Below are 22,225 nucleotides of genomic sequence, written 5' to 3'. Positions count from 1 at the left end.
AGATGGCAATCCAACAGGGCCCATGGACACGTGTGTCAAGCATGCATACCACCATGGTGCTGCCCTCCGCCCTACAACAATTTCCTGATGACGGAGAACAAGAAAGACGGAAGTACCACAGCACTCCCATTCCCATCATCCCCCCATGCTGACAGCACTAACTCATCTCTGCACTCTCCTCAGTGAATCTAGATGCAGCCTCAGTACATGGTTCTTGGCAACCATAACCAACTGACTGACGGTGGCAATCCAAGATGAAGTTGCCCTCTTTGCTGGATCCTTCTATCAGTACACTCTGGCCTCCTTCCCTTTAGGACTCCATCCCACCTTGGTTTATCATGAACCCCATCCTGATTCCCAGCCACGTCACACCCCAAGGTATCTCAGTCTAGGGGTACCTGTGGGCTGTCCTCTCAGGCCTCACCTGAGTCCTGTGGTCCTCACTTAGAAGCTGATGCCCTATATCTGAGGAAGGGGGTGTTGCAGATGGTACTGGAAAATTCTGGGATCTCCAGACCCCACCAACCCCAAGAACTTCAACCAACTGCTGCAGAAGACCAAATTCCTGAATCTCAGCCCATCACACCCCAGATCTCCTTATCTGGCCCCTTCACCTCCAGTTCACCAACCCAAGCAGCTTCCAGAGGAAATTTTCCTGCAGTATAAATAATGAATGATGGTAGATGAGCAGCCTGGGCTTCCAGTCTCAGGAAGAAACTGTTCTCAGGCATCTCATGCACCCCCGAGCTTTGCAATTGCTGGTTTGTGAGCCTGTCTATCTTACTTGCCTGCGAGCTCCTACAGGGCACCAAAGGACCTGGTCCTGTCCGTCTTCATTCTCCTCTTAACATCCGGCATCATGCCAAATTGCAGGAATAAATAAATGAGTGAGCCACAGTTTACTCTTGAGCACTGACGGGGGAAGTTCATGTTCCCTGTCTTCACTTCCCGTGGGCCTCCGACCACGTTCCGGGCAGAGCTATGATCACCCCAAGGTGCACCAGGGCTGGGAGAGTGGAAGGCCCCAGTGAGTAAGCAAGTGCTAGTGAGAGAGGGCAGCATTCCGCAAAGAGCCTGCTGGCCTGGCCACTCAGGCACTTACAGCAGGGGAATGCCAACTGCTGTCTCCAGAGGAAGAGGAAGGCAGTGTGAACAACTGGAACATTCCAGAACCTGATTCTGCTGGAGCCTAAAAGTGTCTAATCCCAGAATCACATCCAAGATGATGTTTAAGGGACTGGCCTGCCTCCACCTGAAGCACCTCCTTCCTCTCTAGGACACAGATGTCCCTTAGCATCAGGTCTGACCTAAGCCTCCTGGGGGTGCCCTACTCCGGGGAAGGCAGGCCGGGAGCACTCACTGAGTCCTCAGGGAGCACCCCTAGGTCTGACCTCAGTGAAGGAGGTATGGACCAGGGCTGTGGCCTCGGAACCACAGGCTTCTGAAATCCCTACAGAGGCAGGCTTCCTCCCAGAGCCAGCCTCCTCTGCACCCCTGTTGGTGAACCATCTTTTACTCCTCCATTGGGTGCATCCTTATTTTAAAATGTTAATTTTCACTGTTGGGGAGGATAGGTGTACATTGCTGGTAAGAACAAAAAATCTTTCTGGAAGGCAATTTGAAATCATATACTAACCGTCTTTGAAATGGCCACGCCCTTATGGATTTATTCTAAGAAAATAATCAGAGGCAACCTAATGATTTATGTATAGGGGTTTTTCACTGCAGCCTTATCCATCATAGGGGAAAAGTGGGAACAAACACAGGGGATTGGTTAAATAATTACAGCAATATAAATAGTACAGAATATATACATATATAAGGGTTTATATCTATATATACATTTCCAATTTTATGTACACAAATCTAAGAATAAATAACAGTATATTAATTGCAGTTATATATAGGGGGGTCAGATAACAGATGTTTTTAATTTTCTCCTTTGTGCTTTGGTGAGCATCCTCCACCATCTCTGGGGAACTTGGAATACAATGTATATAAAAGGAAGACACCTGGTCTTGAACACAAGGTGAGCATGTATTCAAATCTGCCTGTCAAGCTGCGGTTTGAGTATTAATTGTCTGACTCTTTGAAAAAGCCTGGGACCTCACTTAAACCAACAAACAATCGTGCATTACAAAGCATGCCAAAGCCAGCGGGGATCCTGAAATTTCCAGTTCCCTGCCCTCCTCTGCCAGTGGCTCCTACTCCAGGTGGGCACAGGTGAGAGAGGAAACCCCCAGGTGTGCTCGGCTCATCAGGTTTCACCACCCACCCTCCCACGTGTCCTCTCATTTAAACTTCTCAAGTGTCATGGGAAGAAGGGACAGCAGTTGTCAGCATTCCCCCAGGACGTCCCCCTAGTGAGGGCCTGACTGGGACCTCAACCCAGGTCTCCTGACTCATCCCAGCCCTTGCACCTGTGCCTTGTCTCCTGCGGGACCTAAAGTACCGTGGAGGGGAGGGACTTCTGGGAGTTGAGATGGAGAGGTGCGAGGCCCTGAGTACCAAGAAAATGACCTTGGGTCAAGTCAGGGGACGCTTGGCTAACGGAGGACAGTCTCTAGTGGTCTGCCACAGGGAGCTCTCGTGGTCCTCTCCTGCTCAACAGAAGGACAAAGCAGACAAGCTCAGGCTCCCGAGGGCCTTCTCTAGGCACACGGAGGGCGGCTCTCTGAGCTGACACTGAGAATCCAAGTGAAGTCTTGCGAGAGCCGCTGGGTAACAGGCCCAGATTCGCACATTTCTTGGTGTGGCTATTTGTTGAATGTCTCCTCCCTGGGAGACTGCACGTTTCCTGGGGACAGATCTGCGCTGTTAACTGTATTCACAGCACCTCTTGAGCGCCCTGCATACAGTGGTGCACAATAAATGTCTGCTGAATAAATGAATGAATGAATGGTGTGAAGTCCTCACTACCCTTCCCACCTAAGCCTGTCACTGAGGAAATGAAGACATTTGCAGGTGAGCTCCCCGGCTTCCTCTTCCACCCCCTCCCGCCCCTGACACACACACACACACACACACACACACAGAGACACACACACACTACCACCCCTACACACAACACACACAGGGCATTTAAACTCATCCGCACCCACAGCACCCCTAACGACCCCCAGCAGCTTCAGAGCCTGAGGGGTTCCTCCGGCTGCTCAGGGCCCCTCCGCTTCCCCCCAGGACATGGCCACCCCTCTCCTCTCCAGCAAGCTCCTTCTCCTCAGTTTTAAAACCGCCCTCGTCCCCTGTCACAAAACGCAGCCTAACAAATGCCCAGAACGAACCAGGGCAGCCAGACAAAGGGGTCAGGAAGGACAGGCGGGGCCAGGACAGGCGGGACCAGCACAGCCAGGCCCTTTGGAGGTGAAGGAGCTGAGCCTCGCAGCAACGCAGGCTGCTCCCAGGCCACAGCTCCCCCCACCATTAGGACGTCTCAGAAGGGCCCAGACGCCTTCGCCGCTGCTGACCTCCTCCACCTGGCACTGGACTGGGGAGCCCTGCACGTGAACCCGGATCACCCGGAGGCAGCATCCGAGAATGGAGCCCCCATGTGCAACCTCCATCTCTGGACACCTCGGTGCACTGCTCAAGCTGACCACCTTCTCCTCAAGCTCTGACCCCTGGTCCCCGCACAGGCTCGTCCCCGCGGTAGGTCCTGTGTGATACCCTCCAGGAGCCTCTTCCTCTGGCTGCCCTGGCTCCTTCCAGGCTCCCTGAGCCGCCCACTGCAATGGGCAGAGGGGCTCAGCTCACAGCCCACTGTGAGCCGCCTCCCTGAAGCTGCGAGGCCTCCTGGGTCCTTCTGGATACTTCTCTGGTTTTCCTGCCTGCACCTCCCTGAGTATTTAATAGACACTATGCTCTGTGCTTTTCACCCTACGCGTCTCCTCTCCACCCATCCCCACCCCACGGTCCTCATTCATTGATCCACAGTGTATTTAATGCATTAGCTTGCCCACTTTCTCCCCCACATACTAGAACGGAAGCTCTCTAGGGCAGGAATTTTGGTTTTGCTCACTTCTTTCAGCTTCGAATTTCAAGCTGCCTGGCACATTGTACAAAGTAGGTGCTCATTAAAAACTTGTGGAATGAATGAATGATCTTCCTTCCAAAACACAATGCCATCTGCAAGGCCAACGACACATTGCCAAATCCTAGACAGTTCCTCTCATTATAGCTACCAGGGCACAGGGACAAAGGAGTCACATCTGCCTCTCCCAGAGTTTGTCTGCGTTTTGAAGTAACCAGGACTGGCCAGTGCTTTCTTGCAACATGCACCTCAGGCCTGACATGTTATACCAACACTTAGCCCTTAGAAAGAGGCCGCAGGCCAAGCCCACACCGCAGACTCACTGATTAGCCACCAGCGAGCTGGCTAAGTGCTGGGGCCTTCTCTCAGGTGCAGCAGCGGGAAGCCAGATCGGCATTCTGGGGAAGGCCGCTTTGAAAGCCGACATCGCAACTTCCTTTTAAGTATTATCACTCACTGTCACGCCCGCTATGGATTTTTCAATCCATAGTTCCAGGGCAATAGGTGCCCAGTCCACAGAAGTGTGGGCCAGCCTTTGTCTGCTGCCATGAGCTCCCCAGCCCCCCCCCCCCCGATGCACACAGGCCACCTCTGAGCACAGAGGACCCCCTCTCGGGGACCCTGCATCCCTGCTCAGCCAGCACTCACTGAGGCCCAGGGGGGACGGGCACCTGCCTCGGGAAGCAGGTAAGGAGGAGCAGGTAGCCCCAGGAGGCCCAGCTCACCCTGGACCCATCCTTCCTGCAGGCTGCCTTGGCTTTCCTGGACCTCTGCAAGGAACTGAGCTGCATCCCCTCGAGACCCAGGAAACAGAACCGATGCCCAGATGCCCACCTGGCAGAGAGGGGGGAGGGGCCTCTGGATGCCAGGGGCAAGTGCAGCTCTGGGAGTAAAGAGAATCTCTCTTTGGTCTCTTCGCCTTTTAGAGGCTGTCCCCCTTCCCGCCCTTGTGGCTACAAATACTACCCACCTGCTGAGGACACCCAGGCCCGTGTGATGGACAGGTCCCCTCCCTCCAACATGCCTACCTGCCAGTTCATCCTGATGCTAATACTGTCTACTCTGCACACCTGTCTCTGTTTCCGGGGCTGCCCAACCCATAGACGTCTCCATTGTCATCAATGGAGGCCCCACACTGCCAAGTGTGGGGGACAAAGCCCTTGGGGCCACCACTGACTTCTGACACCCCATTCCATCTGTGAGCTGTTCTGCCGGCTCCACCTTCAAACTCGCCCTGGAATCTGTCTGCTTCCCACACCCACCAGCCTCCCGGTTCCTGCCTCTGTCCCCCTCATCACATCCTCAACACAGCAGCTGAGTCGCAGGGCCCCTCACACTCAGAGCAAAAGCGACATCCCCTCTCTAGGAGTGACTCTCCTTTCACTCCTCACTCTGCCCCAGCCCCCTGCTGCATCTCTGTCCCCCAGATATGCAGAGAATCTCTCTCCTTGGAGGTTGGAGTGCACTGACTCAGAGCCCGGTAGGTAGGATGTGGGAGTCCCCATCTCCCAGTGAGTGGCCAAGAGATGCCCAAGCCCTCGTCCCTCCAGCAGTTATCCACCATATCCAGCTACTTGACTGAGACCCTGCAAAGGGCGGCTCTTACTGACCTGGGTTTCCAGGCCTTGCTCACAGTGATCCAGGCTTGGGGCTGGCTGGCTGGCCGGGTGACAGATGATGGGTGGATGGATGGATGGATGGGTAGGTTGACAAAGAAACTAGGTTGTCACAACCTTCACGGTGTTGGGGACATTCTCTCCTGCGTGTGCTCGACTGGGCAGAATGAGGAGCCAAGAAAGACTCTGTGTCCCAGGAGGCCGCAGCCAGAAGCCAGCCAGCCACGTGCACCTCTCCGCAGGTCCGCGCTGTGCTCCGAGGCAGCTGGGCGCAGCGCAGCCTGGGGACGGGGCTCTTCAGGGCTGGGGAGGGTGGGCCGCAAGAGTCACCGCTTTCCACACCCTGCCCAGGAAGGAGCAAGGCCCAGCTCAGCCCCTCTATTTGAGATGGAGGTGGGAGCTTTCGGGGAGCGCTTCGTGGGGTCCCAGGGCCCGAAGAGCCCTCGGAGGGGGAGGCACACTCAGCCTCACTGGGCATGGCGGTGACAAGTCCCCACTTCCAGGCCCAGAGACGAGGCTCTGAGACATCACAAGCATTCCCCAGGTGACACATGGGGAGTGGCGGATGAACACCAGCACCATAAACCCCCCAGTGCAAGCCTGTCCTGGTGTCTGGGTGCGGGCGCCGGGTAGGTGAGGGGTCTAGGCTGCTTGTGCCGGGGACCACCTGCCCAAGCCTCCTCTGGCCCCTGCAGCCTCCTGGATCAGTAAGGGGGACAGAGGTTCCAGAACCTGCTGGGATGCAGGATAGCAGGGGAGGCCGGCCATTGCCGGTCACCCTGGGCTTCTTGTTGCTGAGACCCAGCGAGAGCTTAGGGAGTGCTTTGCAATGGGAGTCCACGGAGCTAGTGGACAGGAGCTGCTGACTCGGAGCGGTGTTACGGTGTCCCGGGCCCGTCCAAGGAAGGACTCTGAGATTTGTCACGGATGGCAGAAGGCATCCAGGGCCCACCCAGCCAGCGCAGCCACGGCCCCCACAAGACTCTGTGCAGAAGAACTGTGCGCACACACGGGGTCCAGGTCCGGGTCCGGGTCTGGGGTCCGAGGGCTGCACATAACCGACAGCCCTGCAGAGGCAGCTCGGACACTCTCCTCCGTATTTTAACAGATGCCACTGCATCTCTCTCTCTCTCACACACATATTTATTTACATAATTCCATATAGATTTTGTATCTGAAATTATATTTAGTTAAAATATATATTTTCTCATGATTTAATTTCTATGTAAATAACTTTAAATTAATTTAAATTTTTAATATTTTTTAAGAATATGTAAATTAAATAATAAATCATTAAATTATTTCTATAAGAAACATTACATATTTTTTTTTGTGGTTTTCTGACAAGATTGGAAGGTGACCATGATTACCCTACAGATTTGGGCATTCCCACCATACCCCATGCCCTCCATGGCTACATGATATTTCATTGATATATTTTTTTTCTATATTTAAGCATCTCCCAAGTCAGGATGAGTCTTACATTCAAAGATAGGTCATAATTGAATTGGCAGAGTTTTTCCTTTCTTAATGGTGCAAAAAATAATGACATACATCTTAAAATCAACAGAGTGTTGACTTCAGTGAAATGCAGGATGTATACCAACTGGAGAAATACGCCCACTGCATCCCTGGCAGGTCTGGATCAATCAGACCTCTGCTTGATCACCTCCAGAGATGGGGAACTCATTACCTCACAATACAGCCTGCTCCCACTTAGGGTAATTGAAGCTAGGTAAAACCAGTTCTTGATTCTTATTTACATTTTGTCTATCTTTGCACTGGACCTTGTTGTGCTAACTAGAACAGCCCAGAGTGAACACTTATTCACATCTCTGTGACAAACCCTCATGTCACTCACCTTTTCTTGAGCTGTTCTTTGTGTGGTCATTACTTCTCTCTTTCATTCCTCCCAGGTAGCTACTCTGCTTTGGGTCTTGTATTGGAGACACAGTGCACGACCCTCAAAAACATCTTGCTTCCCGATCAATCAGTGCATTATTATCCAACTTTCCTTCCCCTGAATGCATCCCCTCCAAGATATGGAATCTATACTTCCATTAATAGAACCATGTGACATTTGGCTGGTGTTCTGTGCATAGCCAACTGAAACCTCTATGTCATTTTTGCACAAATTAGGAATTCATGGCAGTTGATTTTCATTTTGGTTTACTCTGATTTTGGCTTTTCTCCCATTTGCTATTAGTCACACAAACAACACTAGAGCAGCCATAAAGAAGAAATCTTAAAAAAAAAAAAAAAAAACACCCACAAGCTCACTGCTCTCCCATGCCAATTGTCTCCCTTTTTATTTCCACCCTGTCCCTGTCCATACGAGACCTACTTTACATGGTGCAATAAATAGGAAGCAACAATTTTTGCATTCTGCTTTATTTTTGCTGAAAATAATATCACACACATCTTTCTGTATTACTAAATAATGCTATTATAATTTTAAATGGCTGCATAAATCCATTAGGTAGATCTACCATAATTTTCCTAGCCATTCCCCGATTGTTGGACATTTTTACAGTTTCCAATTTTTCATCATTATAAATAATGCTGAAATCAACATTTTCATGCATATAACTTTCTTCGGCTGCTGAATTATTTCTAGAAGAAACATTCCCAGGAGGGGAATTACTGGGTCAGCGACAGGAGCATTTTATGACTCCTGATATATGTTGTCAACTTGGATTCTCCAGGGACTCATTTACCTCACCAGCGGCGATGCGCATGAGGTGTCCGTCTCTGGGCGGCCACTCCAGCCCGGTCTCACCCTCTCAAGTCGTTGAGCTAATTTAATGCGGTTCAAGTGCCACGCGCTGCCGGGACTCGGGGGCTCCCATAACCAGGGAGAGCAAGGGCTTCCCGTGTGCGCAGTCGCAGAGCGCATTTCCTCGGGTGCGACGTCCGTGCATCCTTCCTATCATTTTGGATGGGCTCTTTAAAACTGCAGACATTAATCCTTTGCTTCCATATTTGGTATAATATTATTTGACACCAGTTTTATTTTATTTTTGTTGTAAAAAGATCCACATTTGAATATTGTCTGATTGCATCTGTTTCTTTGTTAGGTTCTTTAAAATGCAAAGCTTGGCATCGTTTCCCTGTCATAAAGGGGTATTTTATTTTGATCCAGTAGTCCCGATTATGTGCAGTTATTACACGCCTTTTTACAGCCTTAAGTCAATCTGCTTGGCTTCAAACCCAGGTTCTACCAACCCCTTACTAGCTGTGTGAACTTAAGCAAGTTACCTAACCTTTCTGGGCTCCTCTGTGCAATGGGAATCATAGCAGTGCCTACCTCATAGGATTGCTGTAAGGATCAAATGTTAAAATGTGAGGCTCTTCTTGTCATCAGTTCAGTCATCCCAGGCCACACACTGACTCTTCCGCCCTGCTCTGCATAAATTCCAAGTAGGGGGCTTCAGCCCCATCTCCTCTAACCAGAGACCCCAGCACGGAACACTCACCGATTCATCAGGACTGTCACCATGAGCTTGGAGACTCAGTTGCAGTCATGTCAGAAGTGTGCAGAACAGACAAGAATGTCACCAACATTTTTGTTTAGCAGCTGTGACAGCCGAGGGGCTCCACACACATTCCTTCTGTCCCCGCAGCCCAGATGCACATGCATGGAGCGCGTGGGGAGCCAGGCGCTGTCCCCCGCGCTGGCCGGGTCCAGGCTTGCTCTGTGCTGCACGCAGGTCCCCCGTGTCCCGTGCCCCTCACCTCCAGTCGGGCCTCTCCGTCCACGCTGTCTCTAAAGCACACCTCTCACCGTGTCACCTCCCTGACCAGGAGCTTGGGCGATGGCCCATCTCTCCCAGCCTGGGCCTCCTCCATCATCTCCGCTCTGTCCCCTCTCTGTCCCCTCTGTGCCCTGCCAGGTTTCTCTCAGTTGCTCAAATCCTTAGGCCTCTTCTGGCCTTTGATTTCACTCAATCAATAAATATTTATTGAGCTACTAACATGTGCCCGACCTCTTCTAGGACCTGGGGGCGCAGCAGAGAGCAATAACAAGGCACCAAAGACAGAGTCCAGGAAGCTCAGGTCCAGGCCGGGGAGAGGCGGACAGGCAAAGGGACAAATCCTCTTATCATCCAAGGGTGACAGAGAACCACGGGGCAGGGCGAGGCAGGAAAGGCCTCTGGGGAAGGGGGTGTCCGGGCAGAGATGGGTGGGGGTGGGGGAGAGCTCTGGGGCCCCCAGGCCACGTGGCCTGCAGGGGGCAGGCCCTGAGGCCTAACGGGCCTGAGTGGTCATTTCTCTGCCCCCTTCCTCACAAGCCTCACTCCCGGGTCTGGGCCAGTCCTAAGACATGGCTGGTAACCAGCCAGCCTCTCTGGGTCTCTCGTCCTTACTGTACATGGGGGCGGCGAAGCCTCGCTCATGAGCTGGTGTGTGGGTGTCTCGCGCCCCTGGCTCGCAGGGCACGACAGAGGTGCTCAGCAGGGGCCGGCTCCAGGCTCCTGGGTTTCCTCCATCTCAGAGCCCCGGGCTCCTGGTGGCTGCAGCATGGGTGAGGGCACAGGGCTGAGCAGCAACCAAGGGGACGGCGGAGGGAAGGACAGAGACGGATGGTCCCCCACCAGTCTCCAGATAGGCTCTCCACCCGCCCGGCCAGCGCACCTCCCTCTGCTGATAAACATGAAACGTGGGTGGGTTCAACCCTCCGCTACCCACAGCAATGAAGGAAGGACCAGGGGATGACCCCAGTCGCGACTCACACCCCCAAGTGATCGCTGGTGGGAGGAGTGGATTGATGGTCCCCGTGGTGCTTCTGTTAGGACACCTGCTCTCCCTGTGGATGCTGGGCTCCTGGGCTGCCAGATGTCACCCAAGGAAGAGGTGGTGGAAAGGCAAGTGTCCCCTGAGCCTCCAAGGCTGGGGTCAACGGAAAAAGCTCTGATGGGGTCCCCTGACTCCTGTCCACAGGAGGGAGACAGGTGCACCATGTGCCTGGCTAGTCCCTGCAGGAGCAGTGGTTGAAAGTTGGTTGTCTCCTACAGGGAGGGTCACCTCCGAGTTCCACCTGGGGTGAGAAGCATCACGGGGGGAGGGGGCTGGCAGCATCCCGAAGGAGCCACATTTGGGGTCCTGTGGTCTTTTGCTTGGGTACAGACATGGGAGGGAGGGTCCAGCCTGGGCACCCTGCCGTCTCCCATGAAAAGGAAATTTCTCAGCTCAAGACCTGGGCTAATAGGTGTTAAATAGAGTTCAATGCAGAAAATTGAGAAGTAATGAGACTTGGAACTGGGAGAACAAATTAAGAGGTGACCACACTGCCCAGAGCTTCCACCTGAATGCTGAGAAGAGCAAGTCCAGCCGTCAGGCGGCCACGGCGAGGTCAGAACACTGAGCCCACCAGCACCAAGGCTGAGGGCTGACCAAAGTCATCCCACGGCTGCTGTTTCTAGGGGCATCCAGGGGGCAAGCTTTTCCGTGTACCTAATGCCTCTGTACTTGGGATGCATCTCATAAGCGGTGGCACGTCATGCTGTAATTGGCAGTATTTTTTTTCCTTTCTTAGTGGTACTTTGGATAAAGCAACTTAGAGCCAATGGAACCTGGGACCCGGCACCTTGAGCCAGTCTCCTTTCTTGTTTGGGTCTTTTACGGTGGGCGCGATGATCGCGTGTTCATTCACTTATTTCACCAGTCTTCACTGAGCACCTACTATATGCCGGACCCTAGGCGAGGCACCACTGTGGACTGTGATCACCACGGCCAGACCTCTGCGTCCGGAGTGCTTGCTCTGTGCTGGCAAAGCCTCACACACGATGCCTCATCTCTTCCCTATGACAGTCCCCTGCAGTAGGGTTTATGATCCTTGCTGTCCTGCTGTGACGGGGAGGCCAGGGGAGGTGACGTGATTTGCTCAAAACCACTCTGGCGACCAGCTGACTGAGCTGCACATCAGCTCTGCCCCAGAGCCTGAGCGCCATCTAATCTGGGTGCTCCGTGGGGCACGCTGGCTGTGGGCAGACAAGCAAGGGACAGGACGCACGTGTTGGAGAGAGTCACACGGAGGGCAGGGAGAGGACACTGCGGGCCCCACCGTGCACAGAGGACTAAGGGACTCATTCAATTTGAGCAGAGATCAGAGTAATTCGGGGGTGGGGCTCAGGATGAGTGAGAAGGCGGAATGTGGTGTATCCAAGCACCAGACAAAGCGCACGTGACTAGAGGAGGAAGGGTGGGCGTGCGGCTCACGTATAGGGCTCTGATGGCCAGGTAAAGAACTTGGACTCCATCCTGGAGACAATTAAAGTGTTTTCAGTGGAAGCTCTTCAAGGTCCTCAAACTCTGGCATGTAATTTTCTATGAATCTTTTCTGAACAATGAATAGCTGCAGAAAAGGGTCTGGGGCCAGCTCACCATGTACAGATGTGTAGGTTGGGTATAATAAAAGTGTGCCCAGGCAGAGAGGAGATGAGGACTAAAACCCAGCCCATACCCCATCACCAAGCCACGTACTAATGGGACCTCCTCCTGGGGCCACTTGTACTAACTGGCACACAAGGTCCTAGACATACAGACTCACGAGGATCCAGAGCAGGAGGAAAAAGCCCTGGCTGTATGGCAGGGTCCCTCCTGACTGAGGTGTGACAGTGTCAGAGGAAACAAGAAGTAAGGTGACAGTGTGGCCCTTGGAGAACCAGGAGACTTGACTGACCAAAGCCTTTGACAAGGAAATATTTTTTCACTCCCATAAAACACACCATGCCCTGTTCCAACAGCTCCCTTTTACTGAGTGACTACTAGGTGCCAAATGTCATGCTGGATGCTCTCTGTAGTTTGCCCCTAGTGCTTGCAACTCCTTTGAAAGAAGAGGGTGTTTCCTCATTTTCCATAGAAGGGGTCTGAGAGGTGCAGTGCCTTGCCCAAGGTTACAGAGTAGGACCAGCAGAGCTCAAACTTGACCCCCAGAGACCTGACCAAGCAAGACGGCTGAATAGCAACTCTGCCAGGCACCACAGATGCCGGAATCCTTCGACCCTCATCTCAACACACTGACGTGGGCAAGTGTTATTATTATTTGCAAAAAAAAAAAAAAAAAAAAATCAGTTCAGAGAGGTCAAGAGACTTGCCCGAGTCCTCGCAGCTAGTATGAAGCACAGCCAGGGTTGGAAGCCACATCTTCCTGAGCCCTGTGACAGTGCTGTCACCTTCCCCGACACTCCTGGGTCCAGGGCTCCTTGACAGAGAGGCCACTGCTTATCCAAAGCCTACCTGCCCTCAGCCACAGCAGGTGCTCAGGGAGCACTGAAGGAATGAATGAATGAACAGGGAGTATTTGAGCATTCGGAGGAACACCTTCCCCGCAGGGAAGCCAGCCACCTAAAAGTGCCACCACCTATCCCTGGTTCTTCTGACACCCTGGCAGGAGGAGGGTCGGGACACCAGCCCTTGGCATGATAGCATCTTGGAGCTGTGCTAATGCCGCTTCCCAAAGCAGGGAGCATCTCTGTGCGTGACGGGCTATTGGTGGGATTATTGAGGACGTGATAGGAAAATCATCCTGATTCCCCACTTATTGAGAAGTGCTGCCCAATTTGTCTCAAATGTCACCTCTCTGTGTATTAATTTGCTACTCCACAGTGCTGATTAAAACGAATGCTCGCCAACTCCCAGGGCACAGCCGTCGGAAATGGAGCAGGTTCTCTCAAGAAGCACAAGCCGTCCTCCTGGGCAGAGGAAATGGAAGTTAGGCGCCCCCACCCTGGAGGAGGCTCCGGCAGCCCCGCTGTTCTGGCTCAGGGCGGTCTGGATGGTGCACATTGCATATGGAGAATATCCCTATATATATATTCTGAAATCTATATCTATATCTGTATATTCATCTGTTATCAAATAGCTTCCATTAGCCCAATTTTGAGATGTCTGCATGAAGTCCTAGAATTGGGACTCTATTTAAGAATGGAGGAAATTATCTTGGAGGCTGAGGACAGGAGAGGAGAACCAGGTAGTGTAACTAAAAAAGACGGTTGTGGGGACTCTCAGGAATGGCCCATTGCTCCGATGGCTGGGTCCTGGTTCCACCTCTGGGCCCTGGTTTCCCTGTGTGCAGAGGCACGATCCCCCTCAACCCAACCACCACCTCCAAGAGCCACAGAAGCACACTGGAACTCCGTGCTTGCTCCTCACCAGCCTCTCCAGGTTCAGCGAGACAAGGAGCTGTTGGTCTGTCCCACCCTCACAGATGCACCTGTCGGACCCCACCAGGACATGCCCCGTCCCATACAGAGGTGGCACCGCTGACCTCCCTCTGGTAGAAGAGCACACCGAGGTGTTTTCCAGAGCACCTCTTCCTCCTCCCTGGTCCTCTCTGGGAGGGGACATGGAGAAGGATGGAGGGCCCTAATGTGACTATAGAAATGGACTTAGATGGAAACCCAAGGAGTGCACACAGTAGGCACTCAATAAACAGTAGCTCCCTGAGTGACAGATCTCCAACACCACTGCATGAGTGACAAAAATCTGGGCTCCCTTTTTTGGATGGATTAGGGGTTCATCTTGGGGTAGGGGGCTGCAGGGCATCTGTGAACTCCCTGAGTTAATTATGTAGAAAATGTGGTGTGTGGGCGGGGGGAGGGGGTCCACAGCTTTCAAGCCCATGACCCCCAATGTACAGGGACCGCTGGGCCTAGACCCTTAGCTCTAAGGCCAAGATCTCCGATACAAAGCAAGACCATGGTAGCACCAAGTTCCTGAGCTCATAAGCTCCTGTGCCAGGTGACAGGGCCTGACACTGCTTCCCTATCTGTGGACACGGGCCAGGCGGGGTTGGAAGAAGCTCCTGCATATGACAACACTGCTCCTCCCCCAGAAGAAGCCAGGGTCCTCCTGCAAGAGGAGCCTTACCATGAAGAGCAGGACTGCGCATTTATGCAAACTCAGGGGCCAGGGAGCTGGGGTGGAGCTGTGATTGTGACCTGTGGAGTTGACATATTTCTTCCATCTCCTGTTAGAATCCCAGTCAAGTCGGGTTAGGATGAGAGTGACTTAATTAATGAGCTGACATTTATCAAGTGCTGACAGTTCACCAGGTCCTGTGCCGAGCACATCCTGTGATCTGTGCCTTCTCTCCCTCAATCCTCACAACAGCTCCGTGAAGTAACCAACCGCAGGCCGAGTGTCTTTTATGGGAAATGCTTGGCACCAGAAGTGTTTCGAATTGGGATCTTTTTAGATTTTATAATATTTGCATATATGTAATGAGATTTCTTGGAGAAGGGACCCAAGTCCAAACACAAAATTCACTTAAGTTTATGGACCTTTGACACACGGGCTAGAGGTAATTTTATACAACTCTTTAGGTGCATCCGAGATTTGACGGAGTCTCCCCATCCCATGAAGTCAGGTAGTGAATTTTCCACAGGGACTATCACATTGATACTGGAAAAATTTTGGATTTTGGAGTATTTCAAATTTCAGATTAGGGATGCTCCACCTGTAATGGCTCATACCCTGATTTTACAGGCACAGTGGCCTATTTAAAGAAGCTCAGAGAAATGACATGCTGGCCCAGGGTCACACAGCAAATGCCTGACAAGATGGGGTTTGATTCCAGGCATCTCAACCCAGAGCCATGATCTTAATCCTTGATCTTCGCCACTTCTTCCCTTAGGGTCACCCAGCAGTTTGCAAAAATGAGGGTCCCTCATTTTGTATAAAAGAATAGTTTGTAATTTTAAGGAAGCCTCCTGCAGTTGATGGTGAGCTACCAAGATCACAGATGGACTTCACTAAACAAAGAAATGCCTGTTTCGAGGTCTAGACCATTAAACTGATCTAACAGACTGAGACCCGGCAGTCGCAGATGGGCTACCCTTCCCACGAGTTTAGGGCGACTGCATGCGATTTACGATACTAAAATGCAAAGGTGTAACCAGGGTTAGGCATTGAAAACCTGTACAGACCCTTGCCTGATGGACATCCTGGGATGCTCATAACTCTTATTTACATGGTGATCAGCCTGAAACAGACATAAACAATTCCATGTGACCTTTGAGGGCTGGGCGAGGGGCAGGTGGGAAGTCTGGGGGCTGGGGTGGGAATGGCAATGCCTGGGTAGCAGCTAGACTAGAGGCTTTGGTGACAGATGCCAGGGGGTCCCATTAGGGAAGATGCAAGCTTCACCACACTCAGGCAAAAATGACACACACAGAAAAAGGGGTGTCACAGGGGCCAGGACAGATGGAACTGAACCCCAGAAGGACTTCAAAGGGAAAAATTTTTAAAAAAAATGAAGGGACTAAGATGAACATTTAAATGAATAGTTATCTGATCTTGGCACAGAAAAAGACCTTGGCAAGCAGGGCACCGAAAGGAAATGTCATAAGAGAAAAATATTAAAAATTAGAATTTAAAATTAGTGGCGTAAAAATTAAAACGGCTGCACATCAAAAGGAAGCCCATCGCCTTAATATCCTTAATATACAAAAACTACTTATGAAGAAGATAAGAAAAACACTAACACCCAATGGAAATGTGAGCAAAAACTGGGACAGGCAATTTACAAAATGATCTACAAATGGCCTGTAAGTGGTGACAGGTGCTCCACCTTACCTATAATCAAAGAAATGCAAATTATAACCACACATAGATTTCATTTTTTTTCCACCCATTTTAATCAATGAAACTGATTTAAAGCTCACCAACAAACAACCCAGGCAAGGTCGCGGGAGCCGGCCTGGGCCTGCTCATGCACGGTGGCCGGAAGCCTGCGTTGGCATAACATTTCTAAAGACACTCTGGGATCATATATCAGAATGTAAAATCTGCAAACTCTTTGACCCAGCAATTGCACTCCCAAGAATTTATTTTAAGAAGATAATTAGACGAGGGCTTAAGTTGTATGTATAAGGCTGCTCTTCATCTAAATGTCTACAGAGGAGGACTGGCTAAATAACTGGGGTATGTTCAAACCACCGTGGCCCCCTCACTGAGCGTCATTAGGAAGGTCATTAGGAAGGTCAAACCAGGGCCAGTTTTGTGAACATGGATCTCGTTAACTAGATTGCAGAGCTGCACATACAGCATAATCCCACTTGCCCGTGGACCTGTGTTGGTGTGCCTGTGTATGTGCGCACCGAGAGATGTCTGCATGCACATGACCTTCAAGGGCAGAGGTAAGGTTGGACCTGGACAGACAGCCCTGCTGGTGTATAGCAGGACAGGGGGAGACCCAGGGTGTGAGGGTTCCTGAGACCTATTTTCAGAACTCAGGCCTAAAAATGAGGTTGTGAGATGGAACAAATTAAAAATACAGAGGCTCTGTTAAATTCGAATTTCAAACAGACATACAATGTTTTAGTGTAAGTATAGCCCACAAAATGTTTGGGACATACTTATACCAAAATCCATCCCAATTTTGGGCATCCTGCTCTTTCTCTCAAGTCACCCTAGAAGGTTACTAGGGACACTGCAGGATTTCTGCGTCCTTCCTGCCTCTGGCTTAGCCCCAGTCTACCTGCCTGTGAAATGGAGTCCCTGGCCTCTGCCTTACTCAAGGACTTTTGCAGGGATCAAAGAGCTGGACAAGAAAAGCCACATTTAAAATTCCTGGTCAACAAGTCGCCTTGAGCGGCCCACACAACTGCCCTGAAGCCGAGAGGTACATCTGTAAGATGGAGATAGGACCAGCTCCCTGGCGCTGTCTGGGGATTAGATGAGATAATGTATGTAAAGTGCCCGGGCGACAGTCAGCGCTTCAGGAGAGCCCAGCCCCTTCCCTCCGCCCAGCAGCCCATGCTCCTGCCCCCGGGGATTACAAATTGAGCATCCCCTGTCATCTCAGGGTTTGACTATTGGCCTTTTGATCTTTCCCTTGATGTGGTGGCAGCCAGGAACTGACACCCTCACCTGACTTCACCTCTCTCCCAAATCCCCAGCAGCAGCTCTGTCCCTTATCTGCTCTCACACTCCAGATGAGGGCAGAGGATCAAACCCGCTTTGATAGCGCACATTCAGGGCCGCCAGCCAAGGGCAGCGGCCGAGAGGCGTGCCCTGATGCCATTTTGAAATGGAGCCGGCTGCGTGGTGAATGGGAACCTGAGGGAGCCATCCTGATGGGGGCAGCCCTGGCTGGCGGGGGACCTTCCTCTGGCACCTGCCGGCCTGCCACCCAGCACCGGGACAAGGGTGGTCTCCTCCAGGGAGGGAGGGGCCGGCCTCCTTCCCTGACAGCAAAATCTCCCTGGCTCCTGTTGACTTTGGGATCTCCCCCCTCTCCCAACCCCAGGAAGCCCAGAGAGGTTGGCATCTGTCCACCATCCCTTCATTAATCAGTTACAGGGCCAGGAAATGAGTGTGTGCAAGGAAGGGAGTTTAGATCTCTTGTTGAAAGGCCCGAGACCGAGCAAGCCCAGGGTATAGGTCACGTGGGTGCCACAGTTGCTGCTCCTCCTCCCTCCTTGCTCCTCCACCCTGGGTGTCTCCAAAGTAGGTGTAAATCACTTTTTCTCTGGATGCACAAGTTGCCTCATGGTTCATCCCTGAGCAGAACCAACAGGCTTTGGTGATAGCCACAGTCTTGGCTTATGGGTGACCCACCAGACTGTGTGGTACAAGGACAGCCAGCTACACCTCGTGACAAGCGTGCAGAAATCCCGTGTGGGTGACTGCACAGAAACCCAGAGTTACAGCAACCCGTCTACAATGGCCCAGGGTTCCCAAGCCTCACCGGACTTTCTCAGTGCCAGTGGCTTGGAGATCTGACGCCATCATGTGGCTGTGTAGGACAGGCCTGTGCTAATGCCCTGGGGGTCCCCGTGCAATGCTGAGCACTCTCCGATCTGGGCTGCCTGACCTGTGCCAGGCAGGACAGAGGAGGGACCCGCTGGCCTCTAACCTCTCCCTGATGTGCTGTGACCTCTTTTACATGACAGGCCCCCCTTGTGAATCTGATGAAAAAGTTCTGTGTCTCTGCTGCCAATATGGTAGCCTCAAGCCACATGTGGCTGTTAAACACTTGACGTAAGACTAGCGAAACTGACACTAGATTTCAAATTTTATTTAATTTTATTGATTCCTAAGGCCTCAGGCTACGATCCCCGAGGATTGCTAAATGAGGGCACCAAGAGGAGCCAGGGCCCAGCTAGGACCTCTACATCAGTCACTCCCAGAGCCTCTGCAGGCATGTCCTTCAGTGTCACTGCCTCAGTCCCCCTCCCTGACCCCCAGACACAGTCCATGTCCCCAGGTCCAACATATGGAAAAAGGATATATGGCCAGAAAGACTTAAATATCTCCTGCAAAGGCCTCTCTTAGTAAGGAACTTGTAGCTCAAACTTGGAAAGAATTAGTTTAAATCCAGGGTGAAGCTATAACCAGGATGACTAAGATCACAGAGTTGATTCGGGGAAGAAATGGTCATTTTTTAAAAAGAGGTCAGGTATTCTTGGGCATACTTACTTTAAAAACAGGTAGGACTTTGTCAGGAGCCATCAGTTAAAGTGGAGTGGAGTTATGTCAGAAGCCCTCAATTAAAGGCATGTGGAACTTTCTTAGGAGCCTTCTCAGGAATCTTAAGTTAAAAATAACTGAGATCTTTTCAGGAGCCCTTAATTGCTCGGGTTAAAGCATCAAACTGCCTCTCCCATACCCATAATACTCGGGGAGGTTTTTGCCAAGGAGGTAGGACTCGTCTTTGTGTGCCGTGCTCCTGGCCAAGACAAAAGGTAGTGTGTATTTCCTTATTGCTATAGCTTCATTCAAGAAAGCATCACTTATTCTTTTAAGTTTTTAAACAAAGGCTAGGGAAAGAATAATTGGCATGCTTTACTAGGGTGTTATGTCATTACTGTTATTAATTATCATTAACGGTCTTAAAATATGCCTATTAAAGATCTCAACACAAAACAGCAGTGCAGGTCTTAGCCAAGAGCAGCCTAATTACCTATTAATGAGATGTAAATTTCCCAGGGAAATGACAGAGATCTAGAAGTACCACCTTCTGAACTAACATAATAAAGTTAATAATAATAATAGTGTATAATCTGAAGATATTAGTGTTAATTTGAATTCTAACACCACATTTAAACAGACTGAGAGAAGTGGAAATCATCTGCAGAGCTCAAACCCCACAGCCCTAATCCATGCTATTAAGGAGAAATTGATTGTTCTTTCTTGGAATGATGTAAATCTGACTTTTTGCAATCACTGTATTGACCTTCCAGCTGCTTTTTTTTTTCTTTCTGTTACTTGGGAAGGACACACCCCCAAAGACCTAACTTCCTTCCTATAGGCCCCACCTTGGGGCATCTATCGCTCTTATTTTCCAAAACAACCTGGGGTACCATATGCAATTGAGCCCAGCAGAAAACAGAATTTAAAAAAATAAAACACAACAGAACCCAGTTAAAGGGGACAAAGAAGTGGCCATCCCGGGGCCCCTAGGATAAACTCCTGCAGTCAAGCTCTGATTTCCATTCTCAGTTTCCAGGATCGGGGGAGGGGCCAGGGCAGTAACTCAGTTCCTGGTGCAGAACCAGCCTCATGAAAACAGGCCCCAGCTCTGAGTCTGCAGAGCCCTGCCCCGTGGACGGCAGCGTGGCCCGCCTATGGCCAGGACCTGGCCTCTCAGGCTCCCTCGGCCCGGCAGCAGGCACCTACCTTCATAGCTGGCATGAAAGCCCTGGGCGCTGACTGCATAGTCGCTGATGAGACGCAGGGACAGGGTGGTGGCCATGCTGACGATGGTGGCTGGCAGCTGAAAGCCAGTCAGCCTGAAAGACAAAGAGGTGCGATTAGGGAGAAGGGCCACCGTGGGAAGGTGCCCATCCATGGCGCTCTTATTGGGTGCCGGCTGGATGTGCATTGCTGATCTAGGGATGGGGACTCTCATAGTTTGGATCCTGAATGTCCCCCAAAGGCTCCTGTGTTGAGGGCTTGGCTGCCAGTCTACGGTGTTACTGGGAGATGTGGAACCTTTAGAAGGTGGAACCTAATGGAAGGGAGTTAGCTCAGTGGGGTGGGGTGCTTTTATTTAGTTTTGCAGTGCTGGGCATCAAACCCAGGCCCTCACACAGGCTAGGCAAGCACTATGGCACTGAGCTATCCCTTTGGGTCCTCTGTTGTTGCTTCCCAGGTACCCTAAGAGGAGCAGCTTGTTCCACCACATGCTCCCTGCCATGGTGTGCTGCCTCACCACAGTCCCAAAATCAACAGGAATGACTGACCGTGGACTGAAACTTCCATCACTGTGAGCCAAAACAAACCTTTGCACTTTTTAAGTTGACGATCTTGGGCATTTTATCATAGCAACGGAAAGCTGACTAAAACAGGCAGGGATAGGAAAGAAGACTAACTCCAGGCACACAGAGGGTATCCAAAGGCAAAAAGATTCTCAGCAGAGGTGATGAAAACCAGCAGTCAGCTGACAGAGAAGTATAAAAGGGTTACTTCCCTCAAGCCATGGCCTGATAATCCCCAAGCCACAGGTCTGCCTGCCAGGTTTGTTTCTCTTCGCTTTTTCTCCTCTGGTTCCTTTTCCTGTCCCCTTCCTTTCTCGTTGAGGTCCTTTGAGGCTCTGGGTAGAATGCACCATGAATTTATAATTGATAACTGCCAGTGGATAATACCTGTTCACATATTTAGGAAAATACATCCAACTCTGAGTAGCAGAACGTGGATGCTACTTTATGTTTTATTCCTTAAGAGGAATGTCTACGGGTTTTTACAGAAATAAGTGCTTACTAGGTGAAAAAGAAGAAAAAAAAAACCCATAACCTAGAAATAGTCATTCTTGAGAGCTGACATGCAAAGAGATGGAAGGATCAATAATGGGATCATATTCAAAGAAATAATTCGATACAAATGGGATCTTGCTGTGTGTGCTTCTGAAATCAAAATGTTTATAGTTTCTTTCTGGAATTTACATGAGGAAAAAAAACACATAAATGGGTGAAAATAAAGGAAATGTTGAACCTAAGATGATATACTTTGAGCATAAGACGGTCATTTTTAAAGATTCCTCTGAGGTTAAAAGCATACCACTGGACGTTTGGGGACATATTTATTGAAAGAATGTGTCTATCACTGGGGGTCTATGCACGATGGCACCCACCTGACAGTGCACACACAGGTGGTAGGAAACGGCCAGTCTCCTGGGCACCTCTGTCCTTTACCCTCTCTCTGAGGCTCACCCTGCCTCCTCCCATCCCTCTCGGGACACTGGTGGGGGGTGGGAGTCAAGGTCTGCCTTTTCCCCTATTTTTATAATCTTAGGATAGCTACAGTGTTCCTATGAGATAGACAGGCTCTCGGGGAGAGGGAGAAAGAGACCCGGATCTGTGAGACAAGCCGTGCTTGTCTCTTTGGTTACATGAACATCAGATCCAACATATGCTTGTACCAGTTCAGTTGGAACAAAAACACAATCAATTTAAATGTCACCAGATTCAAAGACCTCCACAACGTGCCCACAACTGATTTATGGCTAGACTGCTTAACCAAGAAGAAACATTCTAAACTCCAAACATTAAGTGATTGACATGGGATTTGATTTTCACAAAAGCTTGCAGGGGAACCTGCACTTCTCTTCCCAGGAAAATCACTTCCAGAGTAG

At 50.9% G+C, this 22,225-nt stretch overlaps 1 protein-coding gene across 1 annotated transcript in view; it reads right to left on the bottom strand.

The window, feature by feature from the left end:
* The window catches only part of CSMD2 (CUB and Sushi multiple domains 2), a gene marked incomplete at both ends in the record, with an annotated part of 546,906 nt that overhangs the window by 418,706 nt on the left and 105,975 nt on the right, over positions 1 to 22,225 (bottom strand). The window contains 1 exon segment of the mRNA XM_081308594.1: positions 20,272 to 20,384. Coding sequence (XP_081164720.1) covers positions 20,272 to 20,384 — 113 coding nt within the window.

Source organism: Spermophilus citellus (assembly GCF_964194105.1).
Source record: "Spermophilus citellus genome assembly, chromosome: 9".
In the NCBI taxonomy this organism is placed as follows: Eukaryota; Metazoa; Chordata; class Mammalia; order Rodentia; family Sciuridae; genus Spermophilus; species Spermophilus citellus.
Note: the sequence above shows the minus strand (reverse complement) of the source record. Positions and strands in the feature narration are given on the sequence as shown.